The sequence below is a fragment of the Melanerpes formicivorus genome, unplaced genomic scaffold, assembly GCF_026170545.1.
Source record: "Melanerpes formicivorus ecotype bairdi unplaced genomic scaffold, bMelFor1.0.p_v2 SCAF_21, whole genome shotgun sequence".
In the NCBI taxonomy this organism is placed as follows: domain Eukaryota; kingdom Metazoa; phylum Chordata; class Aves; order Piciformes; family Picidae; genus Melanerpes; species Melanerpes formicivorus.
The window spans coordinates 9603215-9625314 of NW_027142373.1; the positions used below are offsets into that span (position 1 = coordinate 9603215).

Below are 22100 nucleotides of genomic sequence, written 5' to 3' on the forward strand. Positions count from 1 at the left end.
TGCTCAGCAGGTCTCCTCTGATTCTAGGCCCTGGCTGAGCAATGGTGAAATGTTCTGCTGTGGGCTGAGGCAGGGTTGCACCCTCAGCTGATAACCTCCCTTCTGTTTCTTCAATGGCTTTTCAAACCTGTCTTTTGGTTGCATTTTTAGCTCCTGGCTCCTCTGATAACCCATGTCTTGCACTGAAATCCAGAGAGAGAAGCTTGCCAGGAAGTGTGGATGATAAAGAAATGCAGCTACTGCTGAGCCTTGTCCAGGGAGTCCTTGCAGCTTCTTGCTGTGATGTGTGGAAGGGTAGAGGGCAGGTGTGAAACCTGTCAACTGGCTTTCCTGTGACTTAAGGCAAACACCTTTGGTTTCTCTGTGTGTTCAGGAACTGTGTGAGTGCTGGCTCCTGAGATTTGTGATAGTGGCAACAAAAGCTTTCTTATATCTCAGCTAAATTGTTGATAAGAGCTCCACAAAGGCAGCCTAGGTAGTGAGAGGCAGTGTGGCCATCTCCCCTTGAGCTGGCAGGGTTAATCTTTAACAGCTCCCCATGGCTTCAAGTAGCCCTTTGCATGTAGCACTGCAGCAGGTAAGCATTTCTCTGGCTGTGCTGTGGTGCTCATCTCTGCTGATGAGGAGGTGCAGCCTGGACTGCCAAAGGTAGTATCATAGTATCAGTCAGGGTTGGAAGGGACCACAAGGATCAGCTAGTTCCAACCCCCCTGCCATGGGCAGGGACACCCCACACTAGATCAGCCTGGCCAGAGCCTCATCCAGCCTGGGCTTAAACACCTCCAGGGATGGGGCCTCAACCACCTCCCTGGACAACCCATTCCAGGGCTTCACCACTCTCATGGGGAAGAACTTCCTCACATCAGAGTGCTGATTCTCATGGAGAGGGTGCTATCCATCCTGTGGAGCATGGGGTGGGGAGAGAGCTTGTCAGCTGCTAGCTGCTGCTGAGAAGCAACATATCCTGAATGGGTCATGGCTCAGATCAAGTGCAGGGCCACCCCCTGGGGTTGTGGCAGGGATTCATTACCCTGGAGCCTTCTCTCTGTGTGTGGCAGTAGTGAAGCTTTGTTTTGACTGCCCCTCTGGGTGAGCAAAGCCTGGCTGTCCTTTCCAAAACCAAAGAGACCAGGCTCCCACTAAGGAGAGAAGTGAAGAGGGCAGCTGTCTGTCTGTCTGTCCATGGTATGAGAAACTTGAAGTGTGTTTTGCTCTTGTGTGGAATGAGAATGCAGCTGTGCCACATGGTCCCTGGAAACCAACTGAATGTCAAGGGGCTGTGCTCTGGAGGCTTCCAGGCTGATCTAGTTTGTTTGAATTCTAAATCTACCCACAGGCTCAAATCCACCCAGGTCCTGTTGTGGTGGGGAACTGACAGAGCTTCCATTGCCTGGCCATCCAGTGAAACCATGGGATGGTTCAAAAGCCAAACCTGAAAGACCAATCCTAGCTTTGGTACCAGAGGCAGCTTGACTGAGTTCTCAAAAAGCAGAGCAGAGTGGGTGCTGTTGCTGTCTGTACCAGCAGCTCAGAGATATGTGGCACACTCTTGAGGCAGCTCAGAGGTGGGGGCACACTCTTGAGGCAGCTCAGAGGTGGGGGCACACTCTTGAGGCAGCTCAGAGATGGGGGGCACACTCTTGAGGCAGCTCAGAGGTGAGGGGCACACTCTTGATGCAGCTCAGAGGTGGGGGCACACTCTTGATGCAGCTGAGAGATGGGGGGCACGCTCTTGAGGCAGCTGAGAGGTGGGGGGCAGACTCTTGAGGCAGCTCAGAGGTGGGGGGCAGACTCTTGAGGCAGCTCAGAGGTGGGGGGCACACTCTTGAGGCAGCTGAGAGGTGGGGGGCAGACTCTTGAGGCAGCTCAGAGGTGGGGGGCACACTCTTGAGGCAGCTCAGAGGTGGGGGGCACACTCTTGAGGCAGCTCAGAGGTGGGGGGCAGACTCTTGAGGCAGCTCAGAGATATGTGGCACACTCTTGATGCAGCTTAGGAGCCTGAGCAGCAGGCAGGCCTGTGTAACAAGTTTGTCAGCAGCAGCAGAGTTAGGTTGTGGTGGGGCTGGCACCTACCAGACAAGTGAAATGCTGAAGTTTCCCCAGTTGGCCTGGGGCTGGTCTGCCTTAGCAGAGAGGGAGGGGTCTGTCTGCCTCTAAGCCCTGTCCCCTGAGGCCTGACCCCAGCACTAATCTGCCTTTGGACACAAGCCCCTCTGTTCTGTGGTGGATCTGCAAGGAGCCTTCCTTTCACCTGTTTCAAAGCAACCACAGAGGGAAATGACTGCTTTTAGCCATCAGCTTTGGGGGGCAGAAGTCACTTCTGGATCTGAGCTACAAGCAGGTACTGCATGAGGAAGAAAATAAGAGATCTCTTGATGGTCCTAGCTAGAATCTTGCCTGAGCCCTTGGGCAGCTGGAGGTCTGAGAGATAATTTCTTTGATTGGAGCTATGGCTGCTTCCACAATTCACTCAAATGTTCCCAGTGACCCTTCCAGCAGACCAGAGGTGGGGTGGTTTACACTGGACTAACCTCATTAGGGGAAATGCAGGAACCTTCCTCTGCTTTGCAGTGAAAGGTCTCTCTTCCCCCACTCTGTGTTGCAGTAAGCTTAGGGTGATCAAGGGGAACAGGGCAAAGCTGTTGTCTTGCCTGAGGAGTTGGATCTGAGTGCAGGGTGCCTGGGACTGTTGGGAGAGAGGGTGTGCACCTCCTGGTAGGGAACTCCAGAGAGAAGACCAGCCCACTCAGCCAGCACACCTTTGGAAAGCACTGCCCAGCCAGCAGCTCTGGGCAGCAGCAGCAGCACAAGCCTCTGCTGCCCTCAGCCATCTCACCATGTGGGTTTGGAGGAGAAGGCTTCCCAAAATCCCCAGAGCTTTCCTCTGGTTCATTGTTATGGTAAACCTTTGTGTCTTCGTGGCTTATTTCAGCTCCTACTTGGGCTTGGCCAGGATGAGGATTTTCAGGTAAGAGACCTTTTGGCAGGCACTGCCTGGACAGAGTGCCTCTGCTCACTCCCTTTCTCTGTGTCTTCTTCCCCTGGCACTCACACTTCTGCTCTGAGTTAGGTGAGCACTTTGCTTCAGCAGCCCACGTGGTGTGCAGTCAGAGCATGGTGCTCGGAGGAGCACAGTCAGACACTCGCTGCTGCTGGTTCCCTGCTCTCTGCTTCCTCATGGAGCTGGATGAGAAAGCAACTTCTGCTCTGCTGCTGCTGCCTGCTTTCATCCTTTGGCACTACAGAGGAGTTGCTTTTCCTGGTGCCTGCCTTCTGGACCTCACTCAGCCCGAGTGCAGATTGCACTGCTGGGGGGCAGAATTTGGTGGGATGCCTTTGAGTTTGTAGCATCTTCAGGATCAGATTCCTAATGTGCATATGCCTCCAGCTGTGCTGCATGCTGAGAGAACAATGGCATGCAGGCATGATCAAACAAGTCCATTGTTTCTAGAGGGATGGTTGAGTAGAGCTCTACAAGAATGGATGTGGAGGTGCAGTAAAATGTCTCCAGCCCTGCTGGCAGGAACCACTGTTCCTTGGGTGAGCACAGCAGATACCTGAGCCTCCCATCCCAGGAGCACAGCTCACAGAGGGCTTGGTGCCCTGTGCTGTGTGGAGGAAGCTCCACTCCTCAGCATCCTCCCCAGTCTTCTTGTGGTCCCAGTGAGCTCATCTGGCTCATCTTGGTGTGTGGGGGCAGGCAGGAGGGACAAGGCTGGGCACAGCTACACTTCTGGAGGTGGAAGGAGTTTAGCTTAGCTCCGGTGACTTGAGAGCAGAGGTTAAGGACAGCGATCAGTCTGGGAGGGGCCAGGATCTGCACAGGGGAGGCAGGGGGAAGGAGAGAAGGAGGAGGGGAAAACAAGTGCACTGTCCTTGAACACAGAGCTCATCAGTGGCAGAGAGCTGGGACAAGCCCTGGCTCTCCATGCCCAGCTGCTTGAAGCCATTTCACCCTGCTGGACATCTCTGGGACTTCTGCAGCTTCAGTGGAACACAACCAGGCAGGAGCTGTGTGTGGGGAGCTGTGTGTCAGTTCTGGCTCCCTGCTTTTATGTGCAACATAAAATACACAAAGCAGCATTTTTGTGGCTTTATCCTCTATTTGTCCTGGGGCTTTGTAAATGGAGAGGAAAATGACAGTAAACGTCGTTGAGCTGCTGCAGTTCTTTGCCAGCTGGCCTCTAGAGCCTGAAACTTGATGAGCTGCTTCCACCCTTTGGGTTTAAAATGCTGGGCAGGAGAGGAGGGTCCTTTGTAGCCACGAGGGCTTGGCCAGGTGGGTCTGGCTGCAGGGAGCAAGGCTTGGGATGCAAAGGGCCCTGGGGTTTACATTTTGATCTCCCTTTGGCACAGGATTTGAAATGAAAGCGTAACAGAGCCGGGGTGGAATCCAGGCCCTGCCAGGCAGCACATGCAGGGAGCCTGGGCTGGGGAGGGGGGAGGGGGTGGGAGTTTGTCAGCCTGTCCCCTTCCATTTGTTCCCTGCTCTTTGATTGCAACATTTCAATCAGCTTTAAAAATAGGACAGAAAATCACCCAGGGGCTGCAGATCTCTTTCCTGAGAGCGTGTATAAAAAGCTTCCCCCTCCTGAGGCAGCAAACGGCCACGCAAGATCCTACACGAAGCACTGCAGCAGAAAGCTGCTGCTGCACACCTGCCTGACGCTGGTCCTGAGGAGAAGTAGAGGAAGGGCTGATAAAAGCATTTGCCACAAGCTGCTGTCCTCAGAAACGACGTTGGCGAGGTGCAAATATTTGTCTGACCCAAAGCGGTTTTTCAGAGCCTCCTTAGCCGATCGTTTCCCAATCACTTCGGTGAGTGCCACAGCGCCCTGAAGCGCCAGCCGCACCTCCGCTCTTATCTCCAGCCTGCTACGTGCAGAGCTGCTCTCGTTTTCCCCCGTGTCTCACCCGGGAAGCCGTGCACAGCTCTTAAACAAGTGCCTCACGCCGAGAGTGACCACGAGTGGGGAATCAGCCCCGCGGCCGCCCTGCTCTGCCCTGAAAAGCTTCTGCTGAACAGAAAAGCTCAGCTGCAGAAGATGTGGCACCTTCCTTTTGCCTCTCCCACCCTCCAGCCAGGTGCAGGTGGGAATGAACGGCTGGTACAAACCCCCACCGCTTCTGCCTTGGTTTGGGGGTTTGGCTGTTGGTTTGGAGGTTGGTTTTTTTGCTGGGTTTTAGCCCAGTCCTGCTGCAGGTGGCTCTGCTGCCCGTGACAGCTGTATCCTCCCCTGATATCCTTGTACCTGCTCCTCTCAATCAGGCAATCAGAGGTGATTGCAGATGCAGAGGTTTTACATTTTTAAGCCTCAGAGTGCATTTTCACAGCTCCAAAGTGCTTGTCTCTAGCTGTGTACCTGGCAAGCGCTGCTTGGTGCCCTGGCATTAGCTGGCTGAGGGGGAGGAGGAGAGGAGAGAGTGCTTTGTGGCCCCAGGTGCTCAGGAAGTGATGTATGGTAACAAACTGAATTTCACTTCTTATTAGACCTCCCTTACTGAATTTGGTTCATCTCCATGCTCTGCTGCTGAAGCACTTGGCTCTGCTGGCAGAGGAGAGAGCCAGATGGCTGACTTCATGGTGTGTGCCATGTCCTCAACTCAGGAGCTCCAAACCACTCCTGCAGTGCTCTGGGGACGCTGCCAGGGGTCCTGCCCGGTGCTGGGCAAAGCTGTTCTCTGCTGGTTTGCAGTTACTGCCAGTGTGGATGTTCCAGGAGCCAAGTGCTGAAGAGGAGTGTGTGGCCTCTGGGGTTTGCTTAGTGGGCAGATAAGCTGCACTCAAGGCAGGATGCTGTGGGAAGTTGGATGATGCCTTGGTGGCAGCGTTGAAATGGGATTCACACAGCATCCTGCAGAAGCTCGGTGGCAGTTGCCAAGTGTGTGGTGGTTGTGTGCAGTGGCTGCTCTGAAGCACAGAGAGGAGGGGCTCAGAGTCAAGAGCACTAGAAATGGGCTGGAAGGTGCCCAGGGTTAAGTGGGAAGTGTTTGTGATGTGTCTGCTTTTCCTTTGATCACATCCAGGCAATGGAGCATTTTCCAACGTGCCCAAGGTCTGCTCCAAGTGGACACCCAAGAGCAGCAGGGTTTAAACTACTCTGATACTGAGAACTCAAGGAGCTTTGTAATGGTGACTCTGTGGCGAGGCATCACAAGGCTTGAACAAGATATGGCTGAGAAGACACCAAGATGGGAAGGAAAGGAGGAGCAGAAGCAAATGATGAAAGAAGTTGCCAGGATGGAGGAAGCCAAGCAGAACGTGACTCTGAAACCACCTTTTGAGTTGGCAGGAATCAGAAAGACAACAGTGAAAACAGCCCTTAGGGTACTGGGAAATGAGGAGAAAACAAGAGTGAGGCCAGCCCAGGAGGTGGAAGAAGCCAAAGAAAAGACAACAGTGAAACCACTTCCTAGGGTGGAGGGAGCCAAGGACAAGGCAACAGTGAAACCATTCTCTGCCCCGAAGGGAGCTGGTGGAAACAATCCATCCATGGACCAAACAAAGCCAACAGAGCCTCTTGCAGCAGTGAAAACTGCAAGACCTGTTCCTCAGCCTACTGCAGTGACAGAACAGAAGAAACTGAGGGCTGCTGACTTCAAGGCTGAGCCACAGTGGGATTTTGAGGACGAGTACGTGCTGGACACCTCATCTGCACCACCGGTATGTGTGACGGCCACCTGTGCTCACCAGCAATGATGCCTCCCTCTGACCTCCTTTGCTGCTGTCCCCTGGGCAGGTCTGTGCCCTTTGCAGCCAAGGATGATCTCCAAGCTGGCAGGTCAGCTCATGGTTAGCTGCAGATGCTGCTGGGCCCCAGAGAGGGAAGCCTGTGAGTGTGACTCAGTAGCCTGGCCGGTCCTCCACCACGCTGCAGTATGGGACCCAACTGCAGCTGCACACATTTCCATGGCTGCCTTTGAAAGTCAGCCTCAGCAGCCCTTTCTGGAGCTCAGGTGCATGAGAAGCTGGGGAAGATACCTCTCCTAGATGTGCTACAAGGTTGTTCCCCCAAGGCTGATGTATTGCATGGGGCACTTGGGCACACAGTGCAGCGTAGGTCCTCCCTGTGCTGTGGCAGCCTCGGTTGGGTCACAGCCAGCCTTGCGGTGCCTGTGGGCAGGCATTAGGGGCTTGGCACTACGTGGCAGCTATCATACAGGTGTTCCCATTTCTCACCTGATCTGCTGAAAACCTCCATTCCTGTGAAGATTCAGGTTTACAGCCCCCAGTTTTGCCTTGATCTCTGTTTTATGCAGCCCAGTTAAAGAGAAGGAGCAGGGTCACGGGGAGGGAGCAGGACCAGGAGGGTCTCCATGGGCTTGTTGCCCAAGCACCCGTGCACCAAAGTCTAAAGCCTTAGCAGCAGTGACAGCTCTGCTGTGCCAGGCTGTGAAGGATGCCCCTGGCAGTGATGGTGAGGGGGGTCTGAGTGCACAGGAACACAGAAGGTGGAAGGAAAGAGGTCAGGTGAGGACTGGTAAGCATGTAGCTGCCTGCTCCGGAGACAGCAGGGTGGGGACCTGTCTCATTTCGAAGGTTTTCTCTCAGTGTTGGCAAACCTTCAACTATGTGGACCTGTGAACCCCAGTGGGAAAACCCTGGTTAAAAAGTAACATTTTAACTGCTCTGCTGGGCTCTTATCAACCAGAGGAGAGTCTTTCTCAGCTCTTGCCAGCTGACCTTTTCCACCCTGTGTACAGACACCTGTAGCGAGAGCTTTACCTGCTCCGAGCTGCGGGGCTGGGATGGTCCCACCGTGTCAGGGTGCTTTTCCTGCTGTGCATTGAGCCACCAGCAGAGCAGAGCAAGCACTCCACGACTGAGCTGGCCTTCAGCAAGTCTTGCCTTGTTCCCCTTCACTAGGAGCAGCTGTAGGCCTGGTCAGCCCAGGTGAAGTGTTTTGGTAGAGGTGGAGGTGAGAATCTCACTTGCACCTGTCCAGCACTCGCACAGCTACAGCATCAGAGTTCTCTTGCAGATCCTGTCTGTTGGGAATGTTGCTGTGTAGGTCAGTTCTTGTGATCCCCTCTGCCTGTGTAGGTCATGGTACTGATGTGATCTTCCAAAACCATTCAGTCTGACCATATTTTTGACTTTTCCTTTTCAGCTCTGAGGGTTTGGAAGTGGTTTGAAATGAGATTCGAGCATCTCATGGTTGCTCAGGTCCAAAACCATGTCAGGCTGGATATTAGGAAGAAGTTCTTCACAGAGGAAGTGATTGGCCATTGGAAGTATCCACAGTATCACTAAGGTTGGAAAAGACCTCAAAGATCACCCAGTCCAACCTATCATCCAACACCTCATGACTACTAAACCATGGCACCAAGTGCCACATCCAATCCCCTCTTGAACACTTCCAGGGATGGTGACTCCACCACCTCCCTGGGCAGCACATCCCAATGGCCAATCACTCTCTCTGGGAAGAACTTTCTCCTCACCTTGAGCCTAAACTTCCCCTGGCACAGCTTGAGACTGTGTCCTCTTGTTCTGGTGCTGGTTGCCTGGGAGAAGAGACCAACCCCTTCCTGGCTACAACCTCCCTTCAGGTAGTTGTAGACAATGAGGTCACCCCTGAGCCTCCTCTTCTCCAGGCTAAACAACCCCAGCTCCCTCAGCCTCTCCTCACAGGGCTGTGCTCAAGGCCTCTCCCCAGCCTTGTTGCCCTTCTCTGGACACCTTCAAGTGTCTCAATGTCCTTCTTAAACTGAGGGGCCCAGAACTGGACACAGGACTCAAGGTGTGGCCTAACCAGTGCAGAGTACAGGGGCACAATGACCTCCCTGCTCCTGCTGGCCACACTATTCCTAATGGAATGGGCTGCCCAGGGAGGCAGTGGAGTTGCCATCCCTGGAGATCTTCAAGAAGAGACTGGATGAGACACTTAGTGCCATGGTCTAGTTGATTGGATAGGGCTGGGTGATAGGTTGGACTGGATGGTCTTGGAGGTCTCTTCCAACCTGATTGATTCTATGATTCTGGTGCCCATCATCAGATTGTCTTAACAGCCAAGAAACTGAAAGCCTGTCTCTCTATTTCCTTTCATGCACTGAACTCTTCTTCTGACCATATTTCTGGCTCTTCCTTTTTAGCTCTGAGGGTTTGGAAGTAGTTTGAAATGAAATTTGAGCATCTCATGGTTACTCAGGTCCAAGAACAGGGCCTTTAGGCAAAGTTCTCAGGAAGCAGATGGGGCAGGTGGTGGTGCACAGAATCATAGAATCATAACATTGTTAGGGTTGGAAGGGACCTCAAGGATCAGCCAGCTCCAACCCCCTGCCATGAGCAGGGACACCTCACAACAGAGCAGGTTGCTCACAGCCACATCCAGCCTGGCCTTAAAACCCTCCAGGGATGAGGTTTCCACCACCTCCCTGGGCAACCTGTGCCAGTGTCTCACCACCCTCATGGGGAAGAACTTCTTCCTGACATCCAGTCTGAATCTACCCATTTCTAGTTTATTCCACCCCCTCCTCATCAGCAGTGTCTCTGTCCTTTATCTGCTGGTAGCTCTTTGTAAAACTCACCTGGAGCAGCTTACCCTGACAGCCCTGTTGCTTGGACAGGTGGGTGACCCTCTCTAGAGTCTTTCTTCATGGATGTAAGTGGCCTGCCACATGCTGTCCCCTCTTCTCATCTGATGAGCCACAGAGCACCTGCAGCCAGCTCAGAAGTGCAGAGCAGGAGCTGGCAGAGAAATGTGAGACAACAGTTTGCAGCAGGAAGCTGAGAACATCTCTGACTGTAGCTGAGGCTGCAGAGCAGCTGGTGTGCAGAACAGCTGAGACAGAGGGGAAAACCCTTCCTCAGCAGAGGAAAGAGGAGCAAATGCACACAGAAAGGTCCTTAGTGAAGATGTGGATCCAGACATGACATGTTGAGTCTCACTCCCAGACCTGAGCTCTAATTCTGCAGAGAGAGGGAGTGAAGAGAAGCATTCCCACCTCCTTTATGTCCTCCATGATCAGACTTCTCCCCAGTTCCTCTGGTACTGGTCCAGTCTAGCTGTGGTGGCAGAAGTACCAAGCCTTGGGCAGCCTGAGCAGGAAGGGAATGTCTCTGTCTCTGGACACGAAGTGTACTGCAGCTGAGATTATGCCAGCCTGAAACCCTCTGCAGTGCTCTTCTGGTTGCACTCATGCTGTGAGAGGCAGGATGAGGGCTGTGTCCTCAGGCTGTTGTCCTCACCCATAGGAGAGAGCCCAGCTCAGCTGTGGAGCTCACAGCAAGGCTTTGGCAAAGGCTGGGGGTCCACTTGATGTCCTGTTTTGTCTCTCAGTAGGTCTTGCAGTAGGTGTTTAGAGAAGATGTGTAACAAAGTAGAGCCCAGGTTGACTCAGTGGAAAATCCAGCCCAGTGGAGTTGTTTGCTCTCCATCTACACACCCAGCCCAGCTCCTGCCAGCTGCAGTGATACCTCTTGAGTTACAGGACAAGCTGGCTTGGGTTCCCTTCTCAGCCCCCTGCAGCTCTGTGAGTCATTTATGACGTTAAAGATGCTTCAAAGGACTGATAACAGTGAGCTGATCCCATGTGCTCCTCAGGCTGTTTCTGATCACAGAGTCACAGAATGGCAGGGGTTGGAAGGGACCTCCAGAGATCATTGAGTCCAACCCCCCTGCCAAGGCAGGATCACCTGGGGCAGGCCACACAGGAGCCCATCCAGGTGGGCCTTGAAAGTCCCTAGAGGAGACTCCACAACCTCTCTGGGCAGCCTGTTCCAGGGCTCTGTCACCTTCACACCAAAGAAGCTTTTCCTCCTGTTGAGGTGGAACCTCCTGGGTTCCAGTTGGTGTCCATTGCCCCTCATCCTATCACAGGACACCACTGGAAAGAGATTGGCCCCTTCTTGCTACCCACCCTTCCCATCTTTATAGGCACCTGTGCTCTCTGAAGGCCAGGACCTTGCAAGGTGTGCTGCCAGCAGGGCTGAAGCCTTGTTTGGCAGGTTTAGGTTAGAACTCCTGCAAACATCAATTTGTGTCAGTTAACAAAGCCCAAGGCCAGTAAAACCTGTGAGCATCACAGGCCTGTTCTCATCAGGAGAGTCTCAGAGACATGGAGTCACTCTGGCTTCCTTGTGGGGGACTTTCCACCAGCCACTTACTGGGGTAGTGCTGAAATGATGATGGTGAGGGAGGGAAGTGGATGCTGTAACACTGGAGTTTCTCTGCTTCTTTCTGGCACTCCAGCACAGGCACTGGCACTCACCCAGGCCCATCAGCTCCCTGCTCATCAGGCCTTCCTGCTGTCTTTCTGTGTTTTCCAAGACCTGCTCCGAATCAGTGAAGGCCAAGGCTGCCAGGTCAGAGTGGCTGCGAGACCTCTTCCTGCCCAACATCAGGCTCTTCACCGACAGGAGGTACTTCAGTGACCAGGAGTGGCAGCGCCTGCAGCACTTTGTGCCTCCCTATGGCTTCATGGAGCTGAATTACTCACGTGAGTCCCTCAGGGTGTGCCAGGATGGGACCATCAAATGCCCAACAGGAACTTCATGCCAAGCAGCTGGAGGTTTGCTGCATCTCAGATTAAGAAGGACATTGAGAGACTTGAAGGTGTCCAGAGAAGGGCAACGAGGCTGGGGAGAGGTCTGGAGCACAGCCCTGTGAGGAGAGGCTGAGGGAGCTGGGGTTGCTTAGCCTGGAGAAGAGGAGGCTCAGGGGAGACCTTCTTGCTCTCTGCAGCTACTTGAAAGGAGGCTGTGGCCATGTGGGGGTTGGTCTCTTCTCCCAGGCAACCAGCGCCAGAACAAGAGGACACAGTCTCAAGCTGCGCCAGGGGAGGTTTAGGCTGGAGGTGAGGAGAAAGTTCTTCCCAGAGAGAGTAATTGGCCATTGGAATGTGCTGCCCAGGGAGGTGGTGGAGTCCCCATCCCTGGAGGTGTTCAAGAGGGGATTGGCTGTGGCACTTGGAGCCATGGTTTAGTTGTCAGGAGGTGTTAGGTGTTAGGTAAGAGGTTGGACTTGATGATCTGTGAGGTCTGTTCCAGCCTGGTTGGTTCTGTGATCCCAGAGGCATCAGGCTAGGTGGGTGTCGTGTGCAAACTGTGCTGGTTTCACTGTCCGTCCTGAAGGCTCTTGGTGCTGACTCTCCACCATGTGTGCTTCTCAGTGGTGAAGGAGGTCATGTCCCTGCTGCCCCCAGTCCCCCAGCAGCAGCTGCTCCTGAGCTCCAGCAACAGCAGCAGGGCGAGGTGCGTCAGCTGCGCCGTGGTGGGGAACGGAGGCATCCTGAACAACTCCGGCATGGGCCAGGAGATCGACTCCCACCACTACGTGTTCCGGTAAGGCAGGCTTCCTGCTGGGCAGGTGCACAGCTTCTGCACAGCTGGACTGCAGCTCCACAGCTTCCCCTCTGCTGGTACTGCTCTGACTCCCAGGTGCCAACATGACTGAAGGCAGGAGGAGATGACACGCCGAAGGGGAACTGGCGAGTTCGAAACGCGCAGGAAGGAGCCAGGGTTGCCCTGGCTGAGCCATAAGGAGCCCTCTCCAAAGCAGTGGCTCTCTTGCAGATCAAGAGGTGTAGCTCAAAGTGGGCCTGATCCTGCCTTCCTCCAGGCTAATGCTGTCTTTATAAACAGGGCTGTGGGGATTTTCAAGGCTTGCCTGCTGACTCTGCTCCCCTTTCCTTCCCTTGGCCAGGGTGAGTGGAGCTGTAATCAAAGGTTACGAGAAGGATGTGGGCACAAAAACCTCCTTTTATGGATTCACAGCCTACTCCCTGGTGTCCTCTCTCCAGATCCTGGGACACAGAGGGTTCAGCAAAATCCCAGGAGGAAAAGTAAGTTGAGTCCCTGCTGTGTGCAGGCAGAGCTTTGATGGGATGCTGTCAGTCTGTGGCCTTCAGTTCTAACCTTGCCATGCATGAGGAGCTGGGCTGGGTTGAAAATTGCCCCCCAGCATTGAATTTGCCAGAGCAGCTCAGTTGGAAGCAAATGAAAGCTGTATTTACAGGCAAAGCTCCAACAGAATGCCATGAACATGTACAAAATATACAGGCTGTGGATGTAGTCTACCTGGACTTCAGCAAGGCCTTTGACACCCTCCCCCACAGCAAACTCCTGGCCAAGCTGTCAGGCCCTGGCTTGGACAGCAGCTCTGAGCTGGGTTAGGAACTGGCTGGAGGCTGAGCCCAGAGAGTGGTGGTGAATGGTGCCACATCCAGCTGGCAGCCAGGCACTAGAGGTGTGCCCCAAGGATCAGTGCTGGGCCCCATACTGTTCAATATCTTTATTGATGATCTGGATGAGGGGGTTGAGTCAGTCATCAGCAAATTTGCAGATGACACCAAGCTAGGAGCAGAGGTTGGTCAGTTAGAGGGTAGAAAGGCTCTGCAGAGGGACCTTGACAGACTGGACAGATGGGCAGAGTCCAACAGGATGGCATTCAACAAGTCCAAGTGCTGGGTGCTGCACTTTGGCCACAACAACCCCATGCAGAGCTACAGGCTGGGGTCAGAGTGGCTGAGAGCTGCCAGGCAGAAAAGGACCTGGGGGTGCTGATTGACAGCTGCCTGAACATGAGCCAGCAGTGTGCCCAGGTGGCCAAGAAGGCCAAGGGCATCCTGGCCTGCATCAGGAATAGTGTGGCCAGAAGGAAAGTCATTGTGCCCCTGTTCTCTGCATTGGGTAGGCCACACCTTGAGTCCTGTGCCCAGTTCTGGGCCCCTCAGTTTAGGAAGGACATTGAGACACTTGAAGGTGTCCAGAGAAGGGCAACAAGGCTGGGGAGAGGCCTTGAGCACAGCCCTGTGAGGAGAGGCTGAGGGAGCTGGGGTTGTTTAGCCTGGAGAAGAGGAGGCTCAGGGGAGACCTTTTTGCCCTCTACAACTACCTGAAGGGAGGTTGTAGCCAGGAGGGGGCTGGTCTCTTCTCCCAGGCCACCAGCACCAGAACAAGAGGACACAGTCTCAAGCTGTGCCAGGGGTAGTTTAGGCTGGAGGTGAGGAGAAACAACTGAGAGAGTTGTTAGCCATTGGAATGTGTTGCCCAGGGAGGTGGTGGAGTCCCCATCTCTGGAGGCGTTCAAGAGGGGATTGGATGTGGCACTTGGTGCCATGGTCTAGTAGTCATGAGGTGCTGGGTGACAGGTTGGACTTGATGATCTTTGAGATCTCTTCCAACCTTGTTGATTCTATGATTCTATTCTATGATTCACAAGGGTTTCCAATTAACAAGCAGCACAAGAACTCCCCTGTCAGAGACTAGAGGAGGCTACTAGCTTCTGCTTTTCTGCCCCCCCTGAACAAAAGGGAGCAGAGACAGAAGCAGGGAAGTCACTACCAAAACAATGCAGGCAAGGTCAACCAGAAGCAAGTTAGTTTCTCTCCTAAAGTGAAGAAGCAAGAAGAGAAGAGAAGTTGTTTTGGTACCACCAGTTTAAGTTCCTTAGCTCTCCAGTGGGATGGGTTAGAAGCAGCTTTATTCTCCTTTTTACACCCTACAGTGATTTATTGACATTTCACTCCTTTCTGCTCAAGATCTGTGAGCAGTTTTTCAAGGCAGAGCCTAAAACTGCCCCAGGAGCAAAGGGGCTGAGCTAATGCTTTGGCATTACCCTCTGAGGGAGTACACATGGGTAGATGCAGACTGGATGTTGGGACTAAGTTCCTCCCCATGAGGGTGGTGAGAGACTGGCACAGGTTGCCCAGGGAGGTGGTGGAAGCCTCACCCCTGGAGGTTTTGAAGGCCCAGGTGGATGTGGGTCTGAGCAACCTGCTGCAGTGTGAGGTGTCCCTGGCCATGGCAGGGGGGTTGGAACTGGCTGAGCCTTGAGGTCCCTTCCAGCCCTAACAATTCTGTGATTTGCAGTGGCAAGCTGCAGGCCAGCCCCAGGCTTTTGGCCTGGAGAAGTAGCTGCATGCCAGGTGTTAGTCTGCATTCTACTCCTCTGGGGTAGTTGGAAGCTGCAGGGCCAAGCTGTGTGTGTGAGGAGCTCAGTGAGCCTGGCTGCCTGCTTGCTTTTTGCTGTCAGAGGTTGTCTCTCTCCTGTGCCACTCACTGATGCTCCCTTGTTTCCTTAGCATGTCAGGTACATTCACTTCCTGGAGGGAGCTAGAGACTATGAGTGGCTGAAGGCTCTTCTGCTGAACAAGAACATCAGGAAAGGATTCTTGAACCACAGGTAAAGCAAACTGGCCTCACCTCTGCACCCTGCAGTGTGAAGCTCTTTGTTGGGCTCTCTTCCTCTCCAAGGTGTTCAGCCCCACTGAGGAGCAAAGCCAGGCAAAAGCCTCCCTCCCTGGCAGATTTGTCTGGGGAAGTACCTTGGTTCTTCACAGCTCTGAGGAGCTGTAACCAGTACACCTCCTTCCCTGGGGAGCTGGTTTCAATGAGGTGTGCCAGAGCTTGGAGGTAGCTTTGTGGTGCTCTGGGGTCAACAGGTACTGTTATTTGGTCTGGTATCTGTACCTGGTGGATGAAGGCCTGGTTCTACCAATTCTAGTCTGAATCCCAGTGTGGTGGGGGTTGGAAGGGACCTCTGGAAATCATCTAGTCCAATACTAAAGCAGGATCAGGCAGAGCAGATTGCCCAAGATCACATCCAGGCAGGTTTGGAATCTCTCCAGAGGAGGAGACTCCACAACCTCTCTGGGCAGCCTGCTCCAGGGCTCCAGCACCCTCACAGCAAAGAAGTTTCCCCTCATGCTCAGGAGGAACTTCCTGTGTTGTAGCTTGTGCCCATTGCCCCTTGAGATGTGCACACTTGCTTTTGATGTTCCTGTCCCCTGTCTTTCCTCCCTGATCTCTTCCTCTGCTGTGCACACAGCTTCTGAAGGCTTTGTCCTCATCTGAACAATAGCAGTGCTTGTGGTGGTTCTCTTGTCAGCAGGTGTGTCAGGGCTGCTGCTCTGTGGCTGTGGTGAGAAGCAGGAGCCTGTCCTGACCCTTCCCATTCCTGTCCTTAGGCAGAAGCCTCGGGAGAGATTTGATGAAGATTTCACCATGGACAGATACCTGGTGACTCACCCTGATTTCCTCAGATACATGAAAAACAGGTGAGCTGGGGGCTCTGTGCTCTGAGGGGCTTATTTTCTCTCACCAGCACCATCTCTCTGTCCCTGGGCTCCCTCCTCCCAGCTCACTCCCTTCTAACTGCAGCTTAGCTCCACCAGCAGACTGGGGCTGAGCTTCACCAGTGGGCAGCCAGTGCAAATTCTCTGTGGTGCTGCAGGGGGATGTAGGTGTCCAGCAGCCCTGAGCTGGAGAGGCAACAGCTGTTGGACAGTTTGGCTTTCTGCAGCCAAAAGAGGTCCTGGTCCACAGCTTGAGCTGTGTGAAGAGTGTTGCTGAAGTGCCAGAAGAGTTGCTCTAGTTCAGGACCAGCCTTCTTTTCCTGCAGCCCATTGCTTAGCACCTTGGAGGCTGGCTCTGTAACAGCCCTTCTCTCCCAAGATCCCTCCTTGCTTTGGGAGGTTGCTTGTGCCCTCAAACCTGCTAGCAGGCACTTCTTCAGGATGCCATGTGCCAGGCCTGCCTGCTCTTCTGTGCCTTTCCAATCCTTTTCACAAGCCTGCTGGACGGTTACTGTAGGATCTGCCAGTCATGTGCCACACATGGCCAAGAGGTGTAGGAAGAAGAGCTCCTGTTGTGCCCTGCTTTGGCTGTTTACCCTTCAGCCTTCTTCAGAGCCAAGTTGTGGCTTCTCTGAGAGAAGGCAAAAGCAGTGCCAGATGGCTTGCATCTCCCTGCTCATTCTGCTGCCTCCCCTCTGACTTGGATCCTTTCCAAGGCCAAGAGGACTCAAATGGTCTTTTCTTCCTCTTCTGGACTCCTACCTTCCTAACAACCACTGGTATAAACCACTACAGCTCCTTTTGTGTCCTTCCCCTGTACCCTTTCCTGTGTCTCATTTCACTCCTAAATTTGGATGGGGAGCAGGATGTATTCCAGGGAGCTTCAAAGCCCTTTCTGCACTGCAAGGGGAAGGACAGATTTAAGAGTAGGCTTTGACCTACCAGACCCTTTCATCCACCTCCTCTTTATTCCCACTGCCTCAAACCTATCACTTCCATAAATCATAGAATCACAGAACTGTCAGGGTTGGAAAGGGACCTCAAGGATCAGCCAGTTCCAGCCCCCCTTCCATGGGCAGGGACCCCTCACACTAGATCAGGCTGCTCAGTTGCAGTGCAGGTGCTAGAGCATTCTGGGCTGGCCTTGTGCTTTTCTGAGCATGCAGCAGTGCCCACAGCTGTGGGCCAGCTCCTGGCTGCTCTGAAATAGCCACAAACTGCTAAGAAGGAGGGCAGGTAGCCCAGGGATCAGAGCTGTGCCCAGCTTGCAGCAGCACACCCAGCAAACTGCACTGGGCATTTTTTTTTTCCTCTTCTGCTGCAGGTTTTTAAAGTCTGAAAGTCTGAGGAAGTCCTACTGGAGGCTGTACAGACCCACAACAGGAGCATTCCTGCTGCTCACTGCCCTCCACCTCTGTGACCAGGTAAGGCACCCAGCCCTGGCCGGAAAGGCGGGGGGTGAAAATGGGGCAGAGCAGGGGTGGCTCCAACCCTGCCTTGAGGCTGTTTGGGCTCTTCTCAGCTGTGAAGGAGCTGATTGAAGAGAGCCCCAAAATAGTTCCCATAGGGGTTGTGAAGCTGCTGTGGCCTGGGAGCTGTCCTGCCTCCAAGAGAGGCAGAGAGAGGACAGCAGAGCTTGTCAGAGAGCAGTGTCCAGAGAAGGGCTGGAGCACCTCTGCTGTGAGGACAGGCTGAGGGAGTTGGGGTTGTTCAGTCTGGAGAAGAGAAGGCTCCAAGGAGACCTAATTGTGGCCTTCCAGTGTCTGAAGGAGGCTCCAAGAATGCTGGGGAGGGACTCTTTAGGGTGTCAGGGAGTGATAGGACTGGGGGGAATGGAGCAACACTAGAAATGGGTAGATTCAGATTGGATGTTAGGAAGAAGTTGTTCCCCATGAGGGTGGTGAGAGACTGGCACAGGTTGCCCAAGGAGGTGGTGGAAGCCTCATCCCTGGAGGTTTTTGCAGCCAGGCTGGATGTGGCTGTGAGCAACCTGCTGTAGTGTGAGGTGTCCCTGCCCATGGCAGGGGGTTGGAACTGGCTGAGCCTTGAGGTCCCTTCCAACCCTGACAGCTCTGTGATTCTCTGGGGCCAGTCTTCATAGTCTGGTCCTTCTGGAGGCAGGAGGCCTGCCTGGCATCCTGTACTCCCTCCTGCTTGGGAGCTGTGCCTTGCATTTCTCTTGGGTGCCCCCATGCTTGGTGCCTCCCCCCAGGTGAGTGCCTATGGCTACATCACGGAGGGCCACCAGAGGTACTCGGACCACTACTACGACCGGACCTGGAAACGGCTCATCTTCTACTCCAACCATGACTTCAACCTGGAGAAACAGGTGTGGAAGAGGCTTCATGATGAGAGCATCATCAAGCTCTACCAGAGATCCTGAGTGTGTGGCAAGGGCCACTGCCTGGGAAATCTCCACACCACCTCACTGGGAGTGGAAGAGGACTGCCAGAGGCTTGGTTGGCTCCAGCCTTGCAGGCACACCTCATCCCTCCTTCAGCCACCTCTGCTCTCTCACAATCTTTCTGCCAACGTGCAAGTGCTACAGATCAGAAGAAACAGCAAGAAAATGCAGCACAGCAACCAAAAAAGCCCCACCTGGCTGCGCTGCAGGAGTGCTGGTGATGGTTGTAGGCACTGATGCTGAGAGAGGAGAGCCCAGGATGAATCTGGGTGGCAGGTCTGGTGTCCTGCATCTTCATCCAGGTTTTCTCTCTTTGCTAGGAGGTGCTCCTCAGGCTGGAGCTGCTCCTGTTCTGGGTGGATCCTCTCCACTAGTGGTGCCCTCCATAGAGTTGGGTGTACTGGCTAAGGAAGCTCCCTCTGCAGCCAGTGGATGGAAGGGGGGACACAGATCCTGTCTCAGGTTGGCTTAATTCCTGGAGGTGCTGCTCTCATTCTGCTCCCTGCAGATGTGAAAGGGATGGACTGGACACTTCTGGGTGAGAGAGGATGAGTCTCAATTCTCCTTCACAGCATGGCCTCATCATGACCCCTCCAGAGGAGCTCAAGGGCAGATAAAAGCTCTCTGTGATGCAGCAGGCACACAGGACTCAGTGCCTGTTGCTCAGGCCCTCCCCTGTCTGCAGGACATGAGAACATTGTTGTGATCCTGGGGTGCCAAGTCCTTGTCTAATTGGGTTTTGGCAGGGTTGGCTCCCAGCTGTGCCTGGAGCACTGTGTTTGTCCTCCTGTTGGGGGGAGGGAGGAGCTTTCCAAGCCCTGAGATGGATGCTCTCCATCCTTGCTGCTGGCTGGAGTGCCTGTCCCCCACCATACTGAGAGGAGCCCAGTTGCAGCCATTCTGAAGGGGGGATAGCAGGCAAAATAAATGGCACTGCTTTGGCCAAGCTGATTTGTCTCTTTCTTTAGTCAGTGTTGAGTCCAAAGCTGCTGCTTAATGGCTGAGGGGTTGGCCAGGGAGGCTGGGCCAGGGCAGGACTGGGTGTCAATGACAATACCTCCCTCTGCCGGGAGTGTTCCCGCAGCTTGTCTGGCCACACCTGAGCACCCTCCACTTGTTCACCTTGCTGTTGCAGGATGGGGATCAGAGCTGGCCAAACCCTTCCCTGAGGAAGTGGCCAAACACCTGGTGAGTTTGTCCTTGCCCCAGCAACTGCTGTCCAGGTAGATGCTGGAGACAAAAGCATGAAGGGCTGGCTCATCCCGTCAGTACACCATGCAGGCAAACAGTGCTCCAGGCAGGTCCAGTGGATCCCCCTGGGCTGCTGGGGCTCAGGGTTGGAGCCCAGCTGCACCCTGACTGGCCCCAATGGACCTGCTCTGGCTGTGAGAGGTTTTCCTGTTGTGCAGCTTTCCTTCTGGGGGGGAACAGCACCTGCAGGGACTCCCCCAGGCCCCAAGGGAGGCATTCCAGTGTGGATTGTCAGCAGGGCTGCTCAGGCCTGATTTCCTTTGTCCCTTTTCCCTTGTGCTGGTGAGAGGACAGGTAGGTTCTCGTGTCTCACTGGCCTTGCTTGCCAGGGACAAGCCCCTCACTGATAAGAGAAGAATTCAGCTTGCCTGAGAGAGGGAGGAGCCTGCATTAGCTGCTCTGCCCCTACAAGCCCTGCAGAGCCCCTGGGAGCAGGGAGTTCTCTGGCCACAACTGTGGGGAAGGATGTGCACAGCCCTGTGTGAGCAGACCAGAAACCCTCCTTGAAGAGGAGCCTGATGGAAGCTTGTCCCCCTCTGAAGCTGACTGGGGACAAACTCTAGCAGTACCCAGGAGCTCTGGAGCCTGCTAGGTGTCTCAGCCTGTGGGGGTGGCTGTGTGTGGCTGCTGTCCCCAGGCCCTGCAGCCCTCCCTCCGCTGGGCTCCTGGTGGCAGGGAAGCAGCTTTGTCCCCCGCCGTGCGCCAGGCCGTACCGAATGGCTGTGGGTTGCTTAGTGACCAGCTCCACACAGCCATTCTTCCTGCCTGAATGGGGCTTTTCTCTTCCCAAGAAGTTGGAAGAAGTTTTTTTCTTCCACCCTTTCCCTTCCCCCTCCTCCCCCTTTGTTTCCATCTCCTCTGGGAAGTGGGATGGTGCCGAGTCCTGCCGAGCAACAGCATCACGGTGGGCAAAGAGGCTTTGGGGATGGACTGGCAGCCCCCAGCACCCAGCTCCTCCCTGTGGCTGAGGTGTCCCAGAGTCAAGGGAAGGAAACTTCTCAGGAGGCTTTTCCCACCAGCAGAGCCTGTTCCCTTCAGGCTTTCCCCTCAGCTCAGCTGCTGTAGTTTGATGTTACCAGGGGTGACCTTGGCTGCAGAAGGGCCATGGCTGTGGTCTGCAATTTGCCCACAAACTCAAACCCTCATCCTCTCTGGCCTCAGAGAAGTGGCTCTGACCTACTGATCACCTCCTCACTTTGCTCCAAGGCATCCATCCCACCGTGGGCTGGCCAGGGTGTGACACACCAGAGACACAGCCCCTACAGCATCTCACCAGAGCCACCTGCAGCATCAGGTCTGGAGCAGCTATGGGAAGTGGAGAGGGTTTGAAGCTGGCATTTCCCAGCCAGCTTCTAGCCTGGCACCAGCTAGTGTGGCAAAGCCCACAGAAGGAACCTACAGCTGGAGCACCCTTGGTGAGAACCAGCACTTGGTGAGTCCTGCAGGCAGTGCCACGGTGCTGGGCCACCCCAAATGTCCCCATCCAGGTGCTTGCAGCTGGCAGGCCAGCAGGGTTGTCCCAGTGCCAGCAGGTGGCAGCTCCTGTTCAGGGACCTGGCAGCACGGTGCTGTGTCTGGCAGGCTGTGCCAGGTTTGGCACAGGCCGAGTGCCACCCAGCCCTGCAGCTGCAGCAGAGCTGTCCCCAGTGTCCTTAGCTTTGGAACACTCCCCAGCACCCCTGCCCGAGGTTTGGTGGCCCAGCAGCTCCTCAGGGTCTGTAGGGGCAGGCACAGGAAAGGTTTGGTACCTGCAAGTGCCACTCTTGCAGCTGCAGAGCATGTGCCAAGGTGCAGCCTCAGCTTCTGCTATGTGGCATGGTGCTGAGGGCAGCAGGGGCACAGGCCTGAGGGTGGCATCGGGCCTGACATCCTGAGGGATGCCTCAAACAGTGACTGCCCCTCCTGTGGGGACACAATGCCCACTGCCAGCCAGGAGCTCCAGCATCTGCCCCATGGAAGCAGAGAGCTCTGGTTTGGTGAGGAACTGCACAGAAGCTGCTGCTGCATCAGCCCCGGGGCTGGGGGAAGCTGCTGGTGAGCACCACAGGGCTGGAGCACAGCTGTGCCCAGATCTTCCTGATGTTCCCCAGGAGTTAATAACTTTTAGATGACCCCTGCCAGGTTGTGGGAAACAAATCCACTTGTGAACCAGCAGCTCTGGTGGTGCCAGCTTCCTGGCATAGCTTCAGACCTTTTGTTTGGTTTCCATCCCTTCCCTCTTTGTGGTGAGCACTCTTCTGTCCAGCAGGAACTGTCTTGCTCCATCTCCACAGGCACCAACCCCTCAGCCAGGGCTGGGGCAAAGCAGGAGGAAGCAGATGGGGACTTGATGTGCTGGGGGATGGGGATGCATCTCCTGAATGAATGAGAGGTGCAGAGCTCACCTCCTCCCTGCTCCTGCTCAGCCCAACCTGCTCTCCAGAGCCTG

The 22100-nt window shown here is 54.6% G+C and overlaps 1 protein-coding gene across 1 annotated transcript; it reads left to right on the forward strand.

Moving 5' to 3' along the window:
* The first annotated feature begins 2745 nt into the window (after positions 1-2745).
* Positions 2746-19347, forward strand: ST6GALNAC1 (ST6 N-acetylgalactosaminide alpha-2,6-sialyltransferase 1). The gene is made up of 9 exons (XM_068151714.1): positions 2746-2968; positions 6028-6664; positions 11271-11439; positions 12112-12283; positions 12645-12783; positions 15025-15125; positions 15910-15999; positions 17342-17441; positions 18230-19347. The coding sequence occupies exons 1-9, from the start codon at positions 2838-2840 to the stop codon at positions 18398-18400; spliced, it is 1710 nt and encodes a 569-aa protein (XP_068007815.1). The 5' UTR covers positions 2746-2837; the 3' UTR covers positions 18401-19347.
* Positions 19348-22100: the final 2753 nt, after the last annotated feature.